Source organism: Phyllopteryx taeniolatus, chromosome 18 (assembly GCF_024500385.1).
Source record: "Phyllopteryx taeniolatus isolate TA_2022b chromosome 18, UOR_Ptae_1.2, whole genome shotgun sequence".
Lineage (NCBI taxonomy): Eukaryota > Metazoa > Chordata > Actinopteri > Syngnathiformes > Syngnathidae > Phyllopteryx > Phyllopteryx taeniolatus.
The window spans coordinates 7,887,318-7,905,308 of NC_084519.1; the positions used below are offsets into that span (position 1 = coordinate 7,887,318).

A 17,991-nucleotide genomic window follows, 5' to 3' on the forward strand; every position below is an offset into this window, starting at 1 on the left:
CCACATCCCAAAAACATGCATTAATTGTGAGTGCGGATGGTTGTTTGTTTGTATGTGCCCTGTGATTGGCTGGCAACCAGTTCAGGGTGTACCCCGCCTCCTGCCCGATGACAGCTGGGATAGGCTCCAGCACGCCCGCGACCCTAGTGAGGAGAAGCGGCTCAGAAAATGGATGGATGGATGTTAAGGAGTGTACAAATGAGTTCCACTGTGTTGGAGTGTAGAAATGCACGGGCGGATTTTATTTTTTTATTTTATTATTGATTTATTTTTAGACCCGATTATTTGAGTTATGCGTTCCCAATCAAGCGTCCTTAACGATTATTTGAGTTATGAGTTCCCGATCAAGCCTTGTTACCGTGTGAATTGTGACAAAATCAAAGATTGCCAATCTGACGTAACACACAAACTCTGGCGTGTCAGAATTTTTGTTTTGTTTTTCCACATAGTGTGACTTGTCCTATATGGTCCTACGATTGTTCCTAGACATAGACAAAGAGTGAGACGGAGGGCTTTCAAACGTGCCTGCAAATACCCGTCACTCCCTAACCGTCTATCTCTCTCTCTCTCTCTCTCTCTCTCTCTCTCTCTCTCTCTCTCTATCTCTCTCTCTGTCTCTGTCTGTCTGTCTGTCTGTCTGTCTGTCTCTCTCGCTGTCTTTCTCTTGCTCTCTCTCACACACACGCGCACACACACCTACACACACACAAATGATGTCTACTATGTCAAAATTGGAATCAACCAAGTTAGAGAGCGTAGAAAGCATCTTTCAGTGCCTTGCGATCACCTGGCTGGGAAGAAGCCGGTGCTAAGCTAGCCCAAAAATGCACTCGTAACTCCTCCCTGGAACATTACATGTGCTTTCCATGTTGGTGCTTATACGGCATCCAGGAAAAACTCTTTTGGCATGAGCATGTGATGGGGATCCCTGGTGTGTTTCATATCAGGGCTGGAACAAAATATTCCGTGGCCGTGCTTGGGATGTTCGACGGAGGGGAGAGTTTGCCTCTGGCGGGGGAGGAGAAGACCACGCTCTCTGATGCTCCCGAGCCAGCTCCATTGGGTCCCTCCGGTAAACACTGCATCCCCCCACACACTTCACATTACAGCCATTAACGTTACTTACGGGCATTGGAGTTACCCATATTCAGACATACCAACAGATTGATACATTTTGTTTGAACTACTCCTGCAAACGCCAAATCCACGCCATATCATTCCACAGTGTCAGTTTGGTAACACTCTTTTTTTCGTGCTGTAGCTCTTTGTGTTTTTTTTTTTGTTCATGCTTTGTGTATGACAAGAATAGAGACTAGTGAAAGGCAATTACCGAGTCAGTGGCGCCGAACATTGCCTAAGATGCCCGTTCAGTCCACTCTTGGGAAGGTTCGCCACTGTTCCATGTTTTCTCTATTTGAGAATAATGGCTCTCACGGTGTTCCGCTGGAATCCTATAGATTTAGAAATGGCTTTGTAATCCTTTTCAGACTGATAGATATCAATTACTTTATTTCTCGTCTGTTCCTGAATTTCTTTTTCGTTCCATTTTGTTGCAGCTTTTTAAAAATCTTTTGGCCGACTTCGTTTTGTCAAACAAGTTCTATTTAAGTGATGTCTTGGATGAACAGGCCTGTGGGTAATCAGGCTTGTGACGTGCTTAGCCACAGTTAATTCACAATGGTGTGGCGGAGCTGGGTCAAGGGAGCATGGGGTGTAGGGAAGCCTCGGTTTCGTGAGTAAAGGCGTGGCATAGCCTGGGTAAAAGTGGGCATCTTCCGGCAAAATAACGAGCTACGAACAGCCTTCTGGAAGATAACTTGTTGCTAATTAGTGTAGCGTCTGTAGACTGTGTTAAGTTTCTGCCCAGCGGCACATACTCGCCTTGACTTCTCCCAGATTGGTGCCAGAAGGTTGAACTTGGCGTTGTCGCAGTCAATTAGCATGAAGAAGAAGCCGGGCGCACATGATCACGATTACGGCTAATTACTGAGAGCTGTTTGGCTCACCTCGCTGCTTTTTTCAGTCAGCCTTCACCGATGTACGGCTCCGCAGATGTGCGCAAGCGTTGACACGGTTGTTTGGGAATCGCAGCTTGGATGTGCATCCCCAATACCGCACATGTTACATATTTGGATGTTCCTGAACTCCAGTGTCTTCGGCGTGTTGATTGTAGAGAAATGTCACCGCCGTCGCCTGAAAAAGCCTCCCTGCTCACAATTACACTTTGTTAATGATCCAGAATGTCAGCTACTCCCGGGGAAACATACATGCAGCTTGGAAAATGTTACGCTGCTCTCAGGCCCTGAGGGGATGCTGCTCTCAGGCCCTGTGGGAATTTATGGCGTAATGGGGAGCAGATGCGGGGCTGACCTATTACCCACGTGGCCAGGAAAAGAGCGGCGCGCTCCTCGGCGCACGCTTTGACGGGTCCGTGTGGTCTGGGACAATCCGTTGGAGGTAGGAAGCCTTCCCGTGGGACCGTCAGTCTGCACAATCCATGTTGTCATTATGGTTGCGTCATGGGGCTCGTTAGAACAAAATAAAACCACGTCAACCTTACGTGCTCAATTAATTCCATGACTCGTAACTCAATTTACTCATACATCAAATCATGTTTCAACCATGTTAAGGAATGTAACAATGGTTTGTGTATTATGTTAAAGAGTATAGCAATGCAGTACTCTTAAGTTTTGATGTAGTTTTTTTTGTTTTATGGATGGATGCCCTTTCCGACTCCAACTCTCTATTTATTTTAACCAGGCCTTACACTGCTTAGCTTCCCAGATGAGATGAGATGAGATGGGGTGTTCTCAGAGTAGTGCGCTGTCCAAATGAAACAGTACCTAGACTTATGAGTGCCCCAACTCGAAGGTTTTTCCAGGCTTTAGCCGTCATTCAGTCTGTTATTTGCTTATGTGAAAAAAAGGAGCAATTAAGAGAGTGTAATGCACTGCCATGTGGGCAAGGACACCTACAGTTGCACTTTCAGCCGTTTATTGAATGGGATAAACAGTCAGACACAAGTACAAAATGAGAACACTCATTGCTGCTGTAAGCCACAAAGCACGGCCAGACGCTCACACGTAGACGAACCAGGTGAACCGTGTCGAGTTGCTGACATAGCTTACTCGGTCATTCCCTTCAAAGGCAACACACTAAGACTACAGTATATACAGTTATTACACGCTAATAATAATATTTTGTTGTTGTTGTTTTATGCGTTACAAATGTTTATTTTGGCGTGGGGTACTGAGATGGATAGCTTCGGTTTTAGTGCAGTTTAGCTGGAGGAAGTTGGATGTCATCTATGCCTTCATCTCCTCCAGGCACCCATAGAGAGCTGTCGTTGTGTTTGAGGGAGATGAGAGATCCACTTTCAAGTACAGTCGAGTGTTGTCAGTGTAGCAGTGGTAGTGGATACTGTGCTTACTGATGAGCTGACCCAGTGGAAACATATAGAGGGTGATGAGGACTAGTCCAAGGACTGAGCCCTGCAGCACCCCACAGCAGAGATCTTGCATTCCCTATGAAGACATACTGTACCCGGAGTCTAATGAGGGTTTTTTGGGTGGGGGTGAATAAAGGCAGTTTTTGGAACATGAGCACTGTGAAGAGAACTTTTTATTATGGCAGTGATGATTGGGGTAATGGCTGTGATATTTGCTTTAAGCAAGGCTTTTGGGAGAGGGTCCTGGGGACAAGTAGAGCCTCTCATTCCCCTTTAAGATGCCCTCTACCTCCTGCTACGTTACCTCAATGAGATATGAGAGGTCACGGGATCAGTGTCAATTGGTTTTGGGAAAGAAGGTGCAGGAAAGGATGATGCCTGATTTATTATTTTTTTTTAATCTATCGGTATGTGTGGGGTCCGTAGCAGATAAAACATCTTTTAAGAATGGAAAAATCTTTGTGTGCACCAGGCCTAAGAGGGGTTAGCTGGAGTTCTGCATGCTACATGACTGTACTTCCCGACCCGTCGCGGCCCGTTATTGGTCCTCTTGTCTGTCGTGCTCTGAGGACGTAGCCAGTGACGGCTTAGCTGTGTGTCATGGAGAGACCATGGCGGCGCCACAAACCCGGAATTCGAGGACATGCCGAGGCAGGCAGCCGAGCCCCGGCATCCGCGTGACAGGGATGGCACCCAGCATGGCACAGAGCGTTGAGGTCCACAGCGAAGGAGCCGGCAGAAGCTGGGCGATGCAAGCATAAACGCTGGTTGGTGACGGCGACCTGCTTGCTCCTCTTTGGCAGTTTTAACTCTTGGGTTATCCCAGTCAATCTCCTTATTCAGAGGATTGTACAGACACGCTGGTTTGGACACGAAGTTAAAGAGCTCGTCAGATTTAGGCAAATGATTTTCGCTGGCTTTGTCGTTGGCTTCCTTGCTGGAAAGAGTTTGGTTCACCTCCCGTTGCGTCTGTCTCTGGTTTCTGAGTAAATCCTATGGAGCAGAAAGCAAAATGTGTAAACTAACTTGTTGTTTTCGAAAGAAAAACTATTTGTAGACAGTTGAACAGTTGAACTTCGGTAAATCGTGGTGGCGCTGTCACACCGGGAGGATTAGGCCAGTTTGTTTCTTTAAATTATCTTTTATGGGTTATCTTTTATATCCCGCAGCACAATTGATGAGCTCTTTGGGAATCACTGCATTTTAGCGTGGCTGGAAGGGACTGAAGACATTTCAATTATTTTCACTGGGGAAACTTGATTTGATATTTGCGTAAACTGAGTTATGAGCTTGGTCACGGAACAAGTTAAACTCTTAAGTCAATGTGACGCCAGTACCGTCCGGCGTTATCCACAGAAAACTCCAGACGTTGTTAGCTGTGATTAGTGGTGTGCTAACGGCACATGTTTGCATCTACTGCCTTCTAACTTCTCTTCACTTGCACTCTCCAGATTTTAAATGGCTCGCTGCGGAGCCCCCATTTCTCAGCTCAACAGGTTATTTGGAGTGACCAAATGGCGGAATAATGGGGAAGACAAGTCGGCGTGGATCAGCAAAACGTCTGAAACGTCGCTGGATGTGAAAAAAGCAAAAAGGCGGCAAAAAAGTGTTAGGAGTATGAATGATGATGTGTGTTACATAAAGTGCTCCTTGTCTCGTCTCTGTGGTGTTTTCTTCTCGTTTTCCCACCTTGTCGCACACATTCCACACACAAAGGTCCTGTCGCACTTTGGAGAGCGCCTGCTTTGCCAAGCAGGCGCTCAGCCGTGTCTTTTTTCGTTCTTGTCATCACCACAGACATTCAGTGCAGGACCGCCGCCAAGGCTGACATTGTGCTGCTGGTAGACGGCTCCTGGAGTATCGGACGCATGAACTTCAAAACCATTCGCAACTTCATCAGCCGCATGGTCGCCGTCTTCGACATTGGCCCGGATAAAGTCCAGATTGGTAATTTCCATTTAGCAACACGAGATAGAAATTAAATAACTATAAAATGACATTTCTTTAGAAATTGCATGTGAATTCTGAAAAACTGAAGCTGAATGGAAATGCTGTGGGAATAATTGAATTGTTGGAATGTAGAATTTGCGACTTGAAGTTGGAATGATTTGACTCAGTCGAGAAATGTGGAATGAGGAGGTAAATGTGTAAAATCCGTCTTAATTGTAGAATTTTACCGAGAAAATTAGGGAGTTCTGCGAATGTTATAATTAGTTCTGTACATGTCCTGAATGAGCTAACAGTTTGGAGTCGGAATGATTTGAATGGGTCAAGAAATGTGGAAGGAAGTATTAATGATGTACAAAAAAAATGTAGGATTTTTATTGTTTAGCTCTGAGACATTAGGGAATGTGAGGAGTAGTTACCAAAATGTCTTCAGTAAACGGAATATTTTGAGATTGAAATGGTTTGAATGGGTCAAGAAATGTGGAAGGAGGAGGTAATTATGTCAAATACTGTATCTCTTAATTTTGGAAATGCATTCCAAAAATGAGATTTGGGAATGTTATATATCATTCAGTATGTATCTTGAATGAGGTGAAGAGTTTCAAATTGGAAAGGTAAGAATGGGTCAAGAAATGTGGTAGGAGGGGGCAAATGTTTAAAATATCTCTTAATTTGAGAATTTTATTGCAAAATGTGGGAATTTTGGGAATGGGAACAGTTCCCAATAAGTTCCTAAATGAGTTTAACTGTTTGAAGTTGAAAAGGTTTGAATGGGTCATGAAATGTGGAAGGAAGAGGTAGTGATTTTTAAATATCTTTAATTTAGGCGTCCAGATTGGTAATTCCCAATCTTTAACATGCGATGAAAATAAAATCATTATGAAATGTCCAGAAGACAGTGCTGCTCACTAATTGGCTGCTGTGTTCCGCACAGGTCTGGCTCAGTACAGCGGCGACCCCAAGACCGAGTGGCACCTCAACGCCCATGCCACCAAAGCCTCCCTGCTGGATGCCATCACCAACCTGCCGTACAAAGGAGGAAACACCATGACAGGTGACTGACAGTGGTTAGCACATCTGTCTCACAGTTCTGAGGTTCTGGGTTTGAGTCTGAGCTGAAACTTTTCTATTTAGAGTTTGCATTTTTCCCTGTTCTTAAAAGGAAAAGTTCAATGAATGTATGAACTGCTAAGAAATGTTGGAAAAAGCGGACTAGAACATCTTAACTTTATTTGGGGCTAATCAGAAGCGCTTTAAATGATCGCAGGTGTGTGATGACTCCAATTTAACACTGTTTACATTTAAACTGTTCACAGTTTGAATGTGATTGTTTCATTCTAAACTCAGCCACATCCTCAGGTATAAGAAGGTGTGCACATTTGTGCATCTCACTTGTTGATCTTTAGTATTAGAGTGAGTATTTAGTACTAAAGAAGAGTGAGTAAGTACTGCTTGAGGGAGTATTCAGTACTTGAGTGAGAGATAGTATTTATGGCTTGAGAGAGTATTTACTACTTAAGAGAGTAATTAGGGCTTGAGAGAGTATTTGATACCTAAGAGTGAGTACTTACTACTTGAGTATTTACTAATTGAGAGATAGTATATTTACTATTAGAGAAAGTAGAGAGAGTGACATGACAATTGTTTTGAGATTGTTGTGCTGCTACATGCTTATCAAATTTCTTTATTAAATTTCTTTGTCGTTTGACATTATTTGTAGATCTTATACCTTTAATGAAACCTGTTTGGTCATAGTGGAGTATCGACAGGTGAACCTTTTCTCGTCTAGCAGCAAGCACCTTGGAGATAGTCTTGATGCCTGTGTTAATCAGTAAAAGGGGCAGTAACTAGCTGTTAGAACTGGGACTTTGACTGGTTGGAGTAGTAGTTTGACTGCAGCTGGGTTCATATGGCTTCTAATTTGACCGTTATCTTTAATCTCTTTCACTGTTCTGAGAAATAGAAACACTAGTATCGACCAGAAATGTTTAATGGATTCAGCAGGGTAGCCGTCTGGACCTGGAAGCTTCTCTATTTGGATTTTTTTTTTATTGCTCTACTGTATGTAATTCTGTGATGGTTAATTGGGCAACTAGGTTATTTGGGGTTTCTGCATTAAATTGAGGGATGTTTAAATCATTAACAAAAGTTTCAATGTCTTTTCGTTAGAACATGCGTATTTCGTACTTGAAGGTACTTGAGTGAGAGAGAGAGAGAGAGAGAGAGAGAGAGAGAGAGAGTGAGTATGTAGTGTTTGAGAGAGTATTTAGGGCTTAACAGTGTATTTAGTACGAGAGGAAATTATTTAATAACGATATAGTATTTACTACTTAGGGGGTATTAAACAAGACTACTGAGTCTGAGTATCCATCAAGGTATTGTGTAAATGTACATCTAATACAGTCTATAGTTTGGAAGTCATAACAGCCCATCTGAGGGAAAGCATCCAGGAATGAGTTTAACAGCCCTGTGCTCGGAGATTCCTAGTGATTGACAGCTACAGTAACAGAATCCATGTTGGCGTGTTGCAGGAATGGCCCTGAACTACATTCTGCAGAACAACTTTAAACCCGATGTGGGAATGCGTGAAGAGGCGCGTAAGATCGGCATCCTGATCACCGATGGAAAGTCTCAGGATGAAATTGTCACCAACTCGCAGAACCTGAGAGACAACCGCGTTGAGCTTTATGCCATCGGTCAGTTCTCCGTGTGTGTTTTTTTTTTTCTCCTCAAAAAGCAAGCATAAAGTAAACAAACATTAAATTTTCTAGGTGTGAAGAACGCAGACGAGAATGAGTTGCGCTCCATCGCCTCCGACCCTGACGAGATTCATATGTACAACGTCAATGACTTCCAGTTCCTGCTGGATATCGTCGACGATCTAACCGTCAACCTGTGCAACAGTGTCAAGGGCACAGGTGGGGAAATGACAAAAAATATTGACTTTCTTTTCTTTAGTCCATTCCTAAGGTTGAGTGAAGGCAACTCGAGGCTTCTTCACTTCTAAATTTTTGTTGCAAAGTCTCCCTCATAATGTCCCATGGGCGTGGTCACTAGTCCAGGTATATCCTCAAATTTAATAAATAGACACCCATCTCAAAAGGCTCACGCTAGCCAACGAGCAGCCTTAACTCCTTATGTCAGCCTTCAGTAAATTCACCAAACGCCCTCCCGTATCTGCTTCCTCCTTCCACTTGCCCCACCCCCTTTCTTACTCATCCAATTACAAATCAGAGTCTCGTTCATGGTCTCACAGACTCTCGGGTCTTATAAAACTGCGTAACCCAATGGCAGGTTTGCTACAAGACATTATTGCAAAGCATTCTCTCATCCTGTCATTAAAAAAAGATATATTACTATTACGTGAATCGGTGTTAGTTTAAAAAGTTCTGACTGTCTGTGAGGCAGTGCAGTTATCTGAATGTGATTGAATGTGCAAGTGTCCAAATGCTATTGGATAAACTGGTTGGGGGGTGGGGCCTGTGCAACCGAGAACGGCGGGGAGAGCGAGTGAGTGACTTTGTGTTTGTGCCTTTGAAAAAAAAATATCAATGGCATCATCGATTAGTCGAAGCTGACCCGTACATCACCACCTTTCGTGGCTAGTGAATGAGCATTTTGCATCTGCATGGTGGCAAAATGGCTCCCTTGTGGCCACTCTTCCCATGGTGTGAGATATCATGAAAAATCTAGCCGTCAATCCTCTAAGGATAATTTGTATCTCAAAAAGAAGGGATATTAAAACTTTGTAGATTAACATGACCTGGATGACAGAAAATCGACTCAGACATTCTGAATGTATCATTTTTATTTTTGGGTACTTTTGGAAAGAAAAGAAAAACAAGCAGCTGTGACCTGGTCGCTGTCATTCCGGGCTGTTCTCTGAATTCAGTCTGATTTACACCCCTCAGTAATTACTGGTCTGGAGCACAGGTGGAAACTTCACAAAGTTTGGCTTTTCTGGAATCTTCAAAACACTGACAACGTCACATTCTTTTCACAATTTTATTGCCACTTTTAAAGACACCAGAGGGGCCAACTCTCAGTACTTCGTCAATTCAGTTTATTTCTCTTTGCTTCATTGAGAATCACATGAACTTGACAACAAAAAAAATTGTTGTCCTGTTTTATTAGCGTTCATAGTACTTGTACGGAGAAGAAAACTACACTGGTCACATGTTCGCTGCAGGCTAAATTCTGATTGGATAATCAGGATTGAGCTGACAATCGGTCGTGCATGAGCAAAACATAAAAAATGCTAAATTAGCTCACGCTAACTGAAACAGAGAAGGGAAGTAACAAAGTACAGGTACTTAAGTCGATTTTTCAGATATCTCTAATTAACTTGATTATTTTTATATACTTTTTACTTTTACTCATTACTTTTTAAGGACAAATGTTTGTAATTTATACTCCTTAAATTTTAAAAAGAAGCTTGCTACTTTTTAAACCTTCGAAGGTGACCATCGACACGATGTAGAGAGACCATGCCAATCATCTGGAGAGAGACAAAAATCTCACTGGGCTGAAGAATTTGCATTTGACTTTTTTACTCAAGTACTTTTATAAGTGTGTACTTTTGTACCCTTAAGTAAGGGAGTGGCATCAGTACGTCTACTTTTACTGCAGTTGTTTTTATCAGTGTTTTTAACTTAAGAACAGAACACCTGTACTTTTGACATATCTGTTCAGATTAGAATTTTTGAATGCCAGAAAATGGTGGATTTTAGGCTGGTGCAAGACACAACATATTTGCCACCAATAAAAAAATTATCTCGCTTCTCCGGATCTGGAACGTGATTGTCATTAATACTGCCTGATTCATGTTCCTCCATATCTTTGCTGTCCCTTTTTTTTTCCATTCCCTCTCTGTATTTCTGTCTTTTTTTTACGTTGCCTCGTCATTTGTGAAGGCTGAAAAAAATAACAAGCTTTTTTTTTTTGACAAAATAAGAAGTACAATGTCCTAGAGCTACAACTAACCATTATTTTGATAATTGATTAATCTGTCAATTATTTTTTTGATTAATGCGTGACTGAGATTAAAAAACTATTTCCCTCCTATTATTAAAAAACAGGACATTATTTCATATTGACAGTGCAGTAAATGCACAAACATAAAGTGATGATGATTCAGTTACTGGTTTGGTCCGTAACATCTGTCAGAAAATCTGCAAAAATGTTGATATTTTTTTCCCCAAAGTAAGAGTAGATGTTTGCAAATCAGAATCAGAATCAGAATCAGAATCATCTTTATTTGCCAAGTATGTCCAAAACACACAAGGAATTTGTCTCCGGTAGTCTTATTTGGATTAAACACAATCAGTCTGCCTTCAGAAATCGCAGAGTTACTGCTGAGAGGCTGAAATTCAGAGGATTTGGACAATTTTAAGTTAAACAAGATCTCAAAATGATTAATCGATCATCAAAAAAAAGTTGTTTAATTTGATAATTGATTAGTTTTTGATTAATCAATTAATTGCTGCACTTCTTCAAAGTACAGATATCAGCTTTCAAATGTAGTGAGTCTAAGAAAAAAGTCAGAATTAAAAAAATAAGTAAAGATACCAGAAAAAAAACTTCTTAAGTACTGTAAAGTATATGTACTTGGTTACTCGCCACCCCTGACAACAACGACAACGACAACTTGTCGAAAAATGGCCGTATAGCTGTAAAAGCAGAATCAAGCTCTCTGAGTGGAACATTCCATCTTGCAAGAAGAGTAAATCACTTTTAAGAGAAAATATATAAAAAAGTGATTTACAGTGTCGAGGCGGCCAAATACAGGGCGTCACTGTCAGATTTGTGGACGGTTGGACGAGTCGTGTCCCGCTCACGCTGGTGTGCTCGTCCTCCCGCAGCCGAAGAGCTCGGGGCGCCCACCAATCTGGTGACCTCCGAGGTGACCCACCGCTCCTTCCGCGCCACCTGGACCGCGCCCGAGACACCCGTGGAGAGGTTCCGCCTCGTCTACGTCAAGGCGGACGGAGAACCCGCCCAGGAGGTACGCAGCGATCACTAGATTTTTCCTCAATCTATCAGTAAGATTCCACAAACCCTCCCACACATGATTATTATTATTATTATTATTATTACATAATTTTGTGTAAATTTTCCTGCATACTTTTAGCATGACCAAGTAAGGACGTTGCAGTAACGTTATCTAAATGTCACTCTCGCATACTGTTAACTGTTTTATATAATAAAAAAAACTTGTATCACATACCTTTTTTGTATGTCGCTGGCATCAGGCAGACACCTCGCCGGCACCTCGCATCTCCAAAACCATCACTTTTCAGGAACCCCCCCAAAAATGGCACGTTTGTTGAGCCATTAACATTGCTGCATCAAAAAAAGCAAGCCATTTTTAAACCTTTGTATGGGTCAATAATTTGTGGAGACTGAGAAATAGTATAGATGTTTAAAAAATAAATAAATATGAAATTGACCAAATTTGGACATTGCAGGTTTTGGGCTGGCACCAGCAATATATGGGAATTATTTGAGAATTATTTGGGATATATTGGAGAATCTTCTGAGAATTATTTATAAAATGTTTTCGAATTATTTGAGAGTTGTTTGAGAAAGTTTTGAGAATGAATTGGCAATTTAAGAATTAAGAACAAATTGAGACTTTTCAGGATATTAAAAAAAGTGTGAATTAATTGAGAAATATTGAGAATTGTTTGAGATTTCTTGAAATGAATTCATAATTTTTCTGAATATTTTGAAAATAATTTTTGAATTAAGAATTATTTGAGTTTTTTGCTCCATCTCTTGGTGTGCAGCGAAGAGTCGCCAGTTCTCTTCTTTTTTTTAAATTTTCTTTTTAGTTGGCCCACTTGAGTTGCGTTTGGCTGTTTCGCTCGATGTGTGGTGGCTTTAGTGTATTTTTGATGGAGGACCTGTGCATTTTGGTACTAATAAAATCTATTAACAGTACGTTGTCTTTTAGTTGTACAGCCGCACAGGCCAAATATAAGATTTACCTCTCTCACATGTGCACGCACACACGCGCGCACACAAACTTTTCTCACATACCTTTTTTTTTTTTTGTCCAAGTAAGACTTTTTTCTGTCTTAGTGAGAGTCAAAAAATGTGTCTGTGTGAGAGGAAGCTCAAAACTGAAAGCGGAAGCCATCTCAAACCTTGAGTTCTTTTGGTGCACGTGAGAGGTAAATGTTATTTTGAACCTAGACAGCACTTGATAGTTTTGTTCTACGTGGTCTGTGATTTGCACTTGACCTCCCGTCCGACAGAGAGCTGGTGTGCTTTTCTCTGTTTTCTGCGCTTTCATTGCTTACGATAATCAAGCAGAGTTTCCTCTGGTTCCACTTACGTACATCACTGCTCTCAACGTGTGTTTACGTTGACACCCAAAGCACTTGACTTACATGCCGCCTACTTTTTGTGAACTTATCTGCACTGATTTACAAGCAGCCACGGCAGCGTTTATTTCCAAATGGCAGCGACAGCGGCAGGATTCAAGTGCGCTGACGAGATGTATTATTATGAATTATTACTGCATTACGTTCACAAGATGCATCCAATTCAGGGCTGCTGGAATGCTCTCTCCTTCATACTGTATATCGATGCAATAAAAACGTTTATAGTTAAGTCTTTTTCCATGTTTTGCTTTTAGCGATCCATGTAGCATTCGAGCATGACTTCATTATTTTAAAGTAGTGAGATTTAATGTCACGTATGATAAAACAGTGGTGGGCAAATTGTTTTTTCCCTGATTTTAAGAATAGATGGTTAGGCCAGCTCAATAAAAAAAAATGTAAAATATGGATACAAAATAGTTCATTTTATTATTAATTATAAGCCATTCTCCACTGGCATTATTTATAATTAATTAAATTGTAATTATTTAACAGTTTTTAAATAAAATAAAAGCTTGAAATGAACAGTGGTAACAGAGTTTTTCCACTACTACTACTAAATGAGTGCAACAAATATTACAGGACCTTTTGCCCACCCCTGAGATAACAAATGCAAAAATATGCATAAACACACGAAAGCGAGTCATTCTTTGTGCGCCCTGATTGTTGACAGTTGCGAGCGTGTTTATTTGTGTAAACTAATCAGCAGACAAAGGCGGGACATGACGCAGATGTTTTGATAGTATGATCATTTCCTCTCTGCGGGGTCAGGTGTCAAATGTTGCGAGGCAGAAAGTTCTTATTTGGAGAAGAAACAGATGCCGGTCACCAGAGGTGGCAAAAGTACTCACATTCTGTTTTAAAGTAGAAGTGTAGATACTTATGTAAAAAAAAAAAAAAAACGAGTAGAAGTACTGAGAGAACCACAAAAGTACAGACACTGAAATTTATGTTATGTATGTTAGTACAAAAGTAAAAAGTAAACTCAACTCAACTTTATTTATAGAGCACTTTAACAACGACATTTTTTAACACGTAAAAATAATTTTTTAGTGTCAATGCGAAGCAAGACCGGTTTTGAAAACTTGGCACAATGGGAAAAAAAACCTTCTCTACACACATGCTAGTTTCCCTCTTTTATTAACTTTCACTATGCTTGCACTGAGAAGAAGAAAAATCACATTTTATGTTGCGTGTTGTTGTTTAAGAGCGAGCTAGCCCAGGCTTGACTTTTAAGTTGTTATCCTAACTTTGCAAATTTTCGGAACTCTGGGACAAAAAATGCTAAATTAGTTGATGATTGCAACTGGAAAAAATAGACCTTAAACCTGCCACACTGAGTGAAATGGCCAAACGACACAAGCGGACCATCGCGAAAAAACATTGTTGGCGACTCTTCGCCGCACACCAAACAATTGAGCACCGCATATTAACCGACACACTGCAGTGGAAAAAAAATGATTGAGTTTTGGGGCTTGTGTGTACTTAAGTAAAGCTATGCGAGAAGAGTAAGGGAATGCTGTGTCTGCTTTGTGCTGGTAGATGCTGCTGGACGGCTCAACGACATCTGCAGTCCTGGAAGGTCTGAGCCCGCTGACGGAATACATGCTGAGCGTCTACTCGCTGCTTGGAGAAGACAGCAGCGAGCCCCTGGTGGGCCGCGAGACCACCTGTAAGAATTTATCCTCCCTCTTTGTTTGCACTCAGGTTCCACTTTCCTGCGCTGTAAGGCGAGCTTTTAAGAGAAGCGTTGAAGCTTTAACAACGACTTATATTTCGCTGCTGCTATTTACTTGATCTTCCTATGCTCATCTGCCAAACATTCCTGTGCTTACGACATCAATCTAGTGTCTGATCTGAAGCGGACGACTGTCACATAAACCCTATCTCATGATGCAATGCTGTCGGCACGTATTGGGTAACTGGGAGCTTAAAGCTGATTTTCATGTAAAGTTGCGTAAAGTGCTTTTATGAGTCCAGGATTTTTCCTGGCTGAAACTGAGGCACAAGTGTTACCATTCTGATCATGTGCCTGCACTGGCTCAAACAAACTTTTATTGTTTTTTTTGTTTTTTTTCATGTACTTTCATACTAAAATACAAACTAAAAATACAGGAACTCTCTTCGATATACAGTAAAATGAGGCATCAACAGCAAGCTTAATCAACTTTAACCTAGCTAAATGTAGCTTTGTTAAATTCATTTGGTACAAGGCCTTCATGTAGAGATGCAAACAATGAATCCATTAATTGGCAACTGATTGATTATCAAATTAATTGACAACTATTTTGATAAGCGATTAATTGTTTTTGAGACATTTTTAAACGTAACCTCTCAACAGTAAATATTCTGATTTCCGTAGTCCTCCATGAAAGCAGACCGATTACCTTTGCTTTTAATCAAAATGAGACATTTGAAACATGATTTTACTTTGGAAAACAATGATCAACATTTTTCAGTAACTGAATCATAATCAATTTATGGAAAAAATAATAGTCACTTTACTCTATTACATAAATAATCGTTATTTGCAGCCCTAGTATGAAAAAGCTATAACTGACATGTAATGGAACCTGAAGCAACCTCACAAGTGTATATCAACCGAATAGCCCTTCGTTTGCATTAATCAGTAGCCAAGAATTAGCTCTCACTTTCAAAAAGGTTGGTAAGTACATCACTTCCTCTCGTGTGATATTGCTTCATTGGTGTTTATTTGGTTTTGATTCATCATTAAACAATAGCAATGTCCAAATTTGGTCAATTCAGTCTTTGCTATTCGTTTTAGTGCCACTGCCGGCCGTCACGTCCATGAATGTTTACGACGAGACCATGAGCACCATGAGGGTTCGCTGGCAGCCGGTGGGCGGAGCCAGCGGCTACATCGTGCTCTACCAATCCATCAACGGCACTGAGCCTCAGCTGGACAAAGAGGTAATACGATGTCCGCCAAGATGTGGCACACGTGGCTCTGAACCGGCTTCCTGCCCGTATGGCCGCAGGTGCGAGTACGAGCTGACGTGGGCGACATTCAGCTGACGCAGCTGCTCCCCAACACGGCATATTCCGTCTCCGTTTTGGCGCAGCACGGCGAAGCAGTTAGTGATCTACTGAAGCGCAGCGGAGTCACGCGTACGTACACTCACTCGGCTCTTTGTCGATCTTTTTCTCACAGGTGGGAGGAAGTCACAAACTGTATTTGAAGTAGGGCCCGACTGATATGGGTTTTAAAAGTGCCATATTTTACCAAACCAACTTTTTCTAGTATTTGGGATGTGATATTGGCTCTATGGTGGCTTAGTAAACATGAAATATGAATTAAAATCGTTTTTCTTCTGAGAGGCCTGAAGTCAGGTCACTCGAATTTCTCGAGCTTGTGTATGTCACTAGTAAAGCTCTCTACTTACCTCTCCGCTCCTCAGCCAGCGTTGTCAGCATAACAAACACGTGTGCTCGCACAAGTGGGTCTTCTACACGGAGGCAACCAATCAGAGGAAAGGGGGCGGTCTTAGCCAAATATGGACAAAGCGGATACAAAAGTCTATCAAACAGAAGTGGCTGTCAGAAGGCCCTTTTCTGTTTTTTTGAAATGAAATGGACACTTTTATATAAAGTCCATGTTAGAGAGTCACTCTGTGGAGGTCTCAATAGCCAAAATATGGGACCTTTAATTGACTGGTTAATTTAAAAAACATATAATGAATAAAATAATCAATTTGTAGCTGCTTAGAACAGTAAAGATACAGTATAAATTACAGGTAGAATATTTGGCTGTTTTACAATACTTTGTCCTTTATTTGTTTAACTTTACAACAGAGAGAAAAATCGGCTTCCTGATGTTTGACGATTTTTTTATAGATTTGTTTGAATGTCATTATCTTTGTCTTATGTTGTAAAGTGTTAGGTGGCACGGTGGACGACTGGTTAGCACATCTGCCTCACAGTTCTGAGGACCGGGTTAAAAAAAAAATCTATTTGATTTGAAAAGGACTAATATTGGCGGATTAAATCGGCCAGCCGATTAATCGGTCGGGCCTGAAGAGTTTAAATGTGAAATCTTTCAGTTTTTGGTGAATTGAGTAAAATAATTTTTTGGGGGGCCATTCTAAATTAATATTTATTAAGCAATTAAGAGGCTAATTTGGAAAAACATCTTTCTTTATTGAAAAGGTCTTTCAAAGAGGTCTTTGATGTAATTTAACAGACAACTCCAAGAAAATAAGTAGGTGTGGCTCTATTTTTGTGTAACTGGCGCTGGATGATTTTTGTGTTTGAACTCTTCATTTGCAAGTCACAAGGAGGTCTCAAGTCTTAACAGTAAAGGTTTAACAGTTAAGCAAGCAAATCAAGTAGAGTCCACACTAAATTATTATTCTTTTTTAAGTCAAGTCATACAGTTATGTGCTGTCTCAACATAGACTATTTTGCTGAAAGTATTCGCTCATGAGCCTTGACTGGCATGTGAACTTCAGTGACATGTGACATCGGTCCACCCTTTGCAGCTATAACAGCTTGAACTCTTCTGGGAAGGCTTTCCACAGGGTTTTGGAGTGTGTTCATGGGAATATTTGACCAATCTTCGAGAGGTCACACGCTGATGTTAGACGAGAAGGCCTGCATCCCGCTTTGATTTTTCCCAAAGGTGTTCTATTGGCTTGAGATCAGGACTCTGTGCAGATCAGTCAAGTTCATCCACATCAAACTCTTTATGGACCTTGCTTTGTCCACTGTTAGAACAGGAAGGGGCTATCCTCAAAAGTGTCCACACGAAGTTGGGAGCATGGAATTTTCCAGAATCTCTTGGTATGCTGAAGCATTCAGAATTCCTTTCACTGGAACTTAGGGGCAGCCAATATTTTAGACAATTCCATACTCCAACTTTGTGGAAACAGTCCTTCTTGTTCCAACATGACTGTGCATCAATGCACAAAGCAAGGATGAAAGCATTTGGTGTGGGTGTTCTTGACTGGCCTTAATAGAGTCCTGATCTCAACACGACAGAACGCCCGTGGGATGAATTAGATCAGAAATTGACAACCAGGCCTCCATCTGTCTGAAGAGAACATGAAATGAGCACTTCAAAGGCATCAAAAATCCTCCCTCACAAATAAATTCCGGAAAAAACATGATGACTCAAGTTCATGACCTATTCTACTGCCTACACTGCTCTTCCCACGAATAATAGTCCCTTTGCGCAATTTAAGTACATTTTTT

At 41.2% G+C, this 17,991-nt stretch overlaps 1 protein-coding gene across 7 annotated transcripts in view; it reads left to right on the forward strand.

Annotated features, from left to right (window-relative positions):
• The window catches only part of col12a1b (collagen, type XII, alpha 1b), a 120,059-nt gene that overhangs the window by 39,900 nt on the left and 62,168 nt on the right, over nucleotides 1-17,991 (forward strand). For all 7 annotated transcript variants that reach the window (XM_061753437.1, XM_061753433.1, XM_061753434.1 and 4 more), the window contains 9 exons: nucleotides 948-1,072; nucleotides 5,246-5,395; nucleotides 6,330-6,449; nucleotides 7,927-8,091; nucleotides 8,167-8,313; nucleotides 11,257-11,399; nucleotides 14,323-14,452; nucleotides 15,566-15,711; nucleotides 15,780-15,909. In XM_061753437.1, coding sequence (XP_061609421.1) covers nucleotides 948-1,072; nucleotides 5,246-5,395; nucleotides 6,330-6,449; nucleotides 7,927-8,091; nucleotides 8,167-8,313; nucleotides 11,257-11,399; nucleotides 14,323-14,452; nucleotides 15,566-15,711; nucleotides 15,780-15,909 — 1,256 coding nt within the window. The remainder of the gene's footprint in view (nucleotides 1-947; nucleotides 1,073-5,245; nucleotides 5,396-6,329; nucleotides 6,450-7,926; nucleotides 8,092-8,166; nucleotides 8,314-11,256; nucleotides 11,400-14,322; nucleotides 14,453-15,565; nucleotides 15,712-15,779; nucleotides 15,910-17,991) is intronic.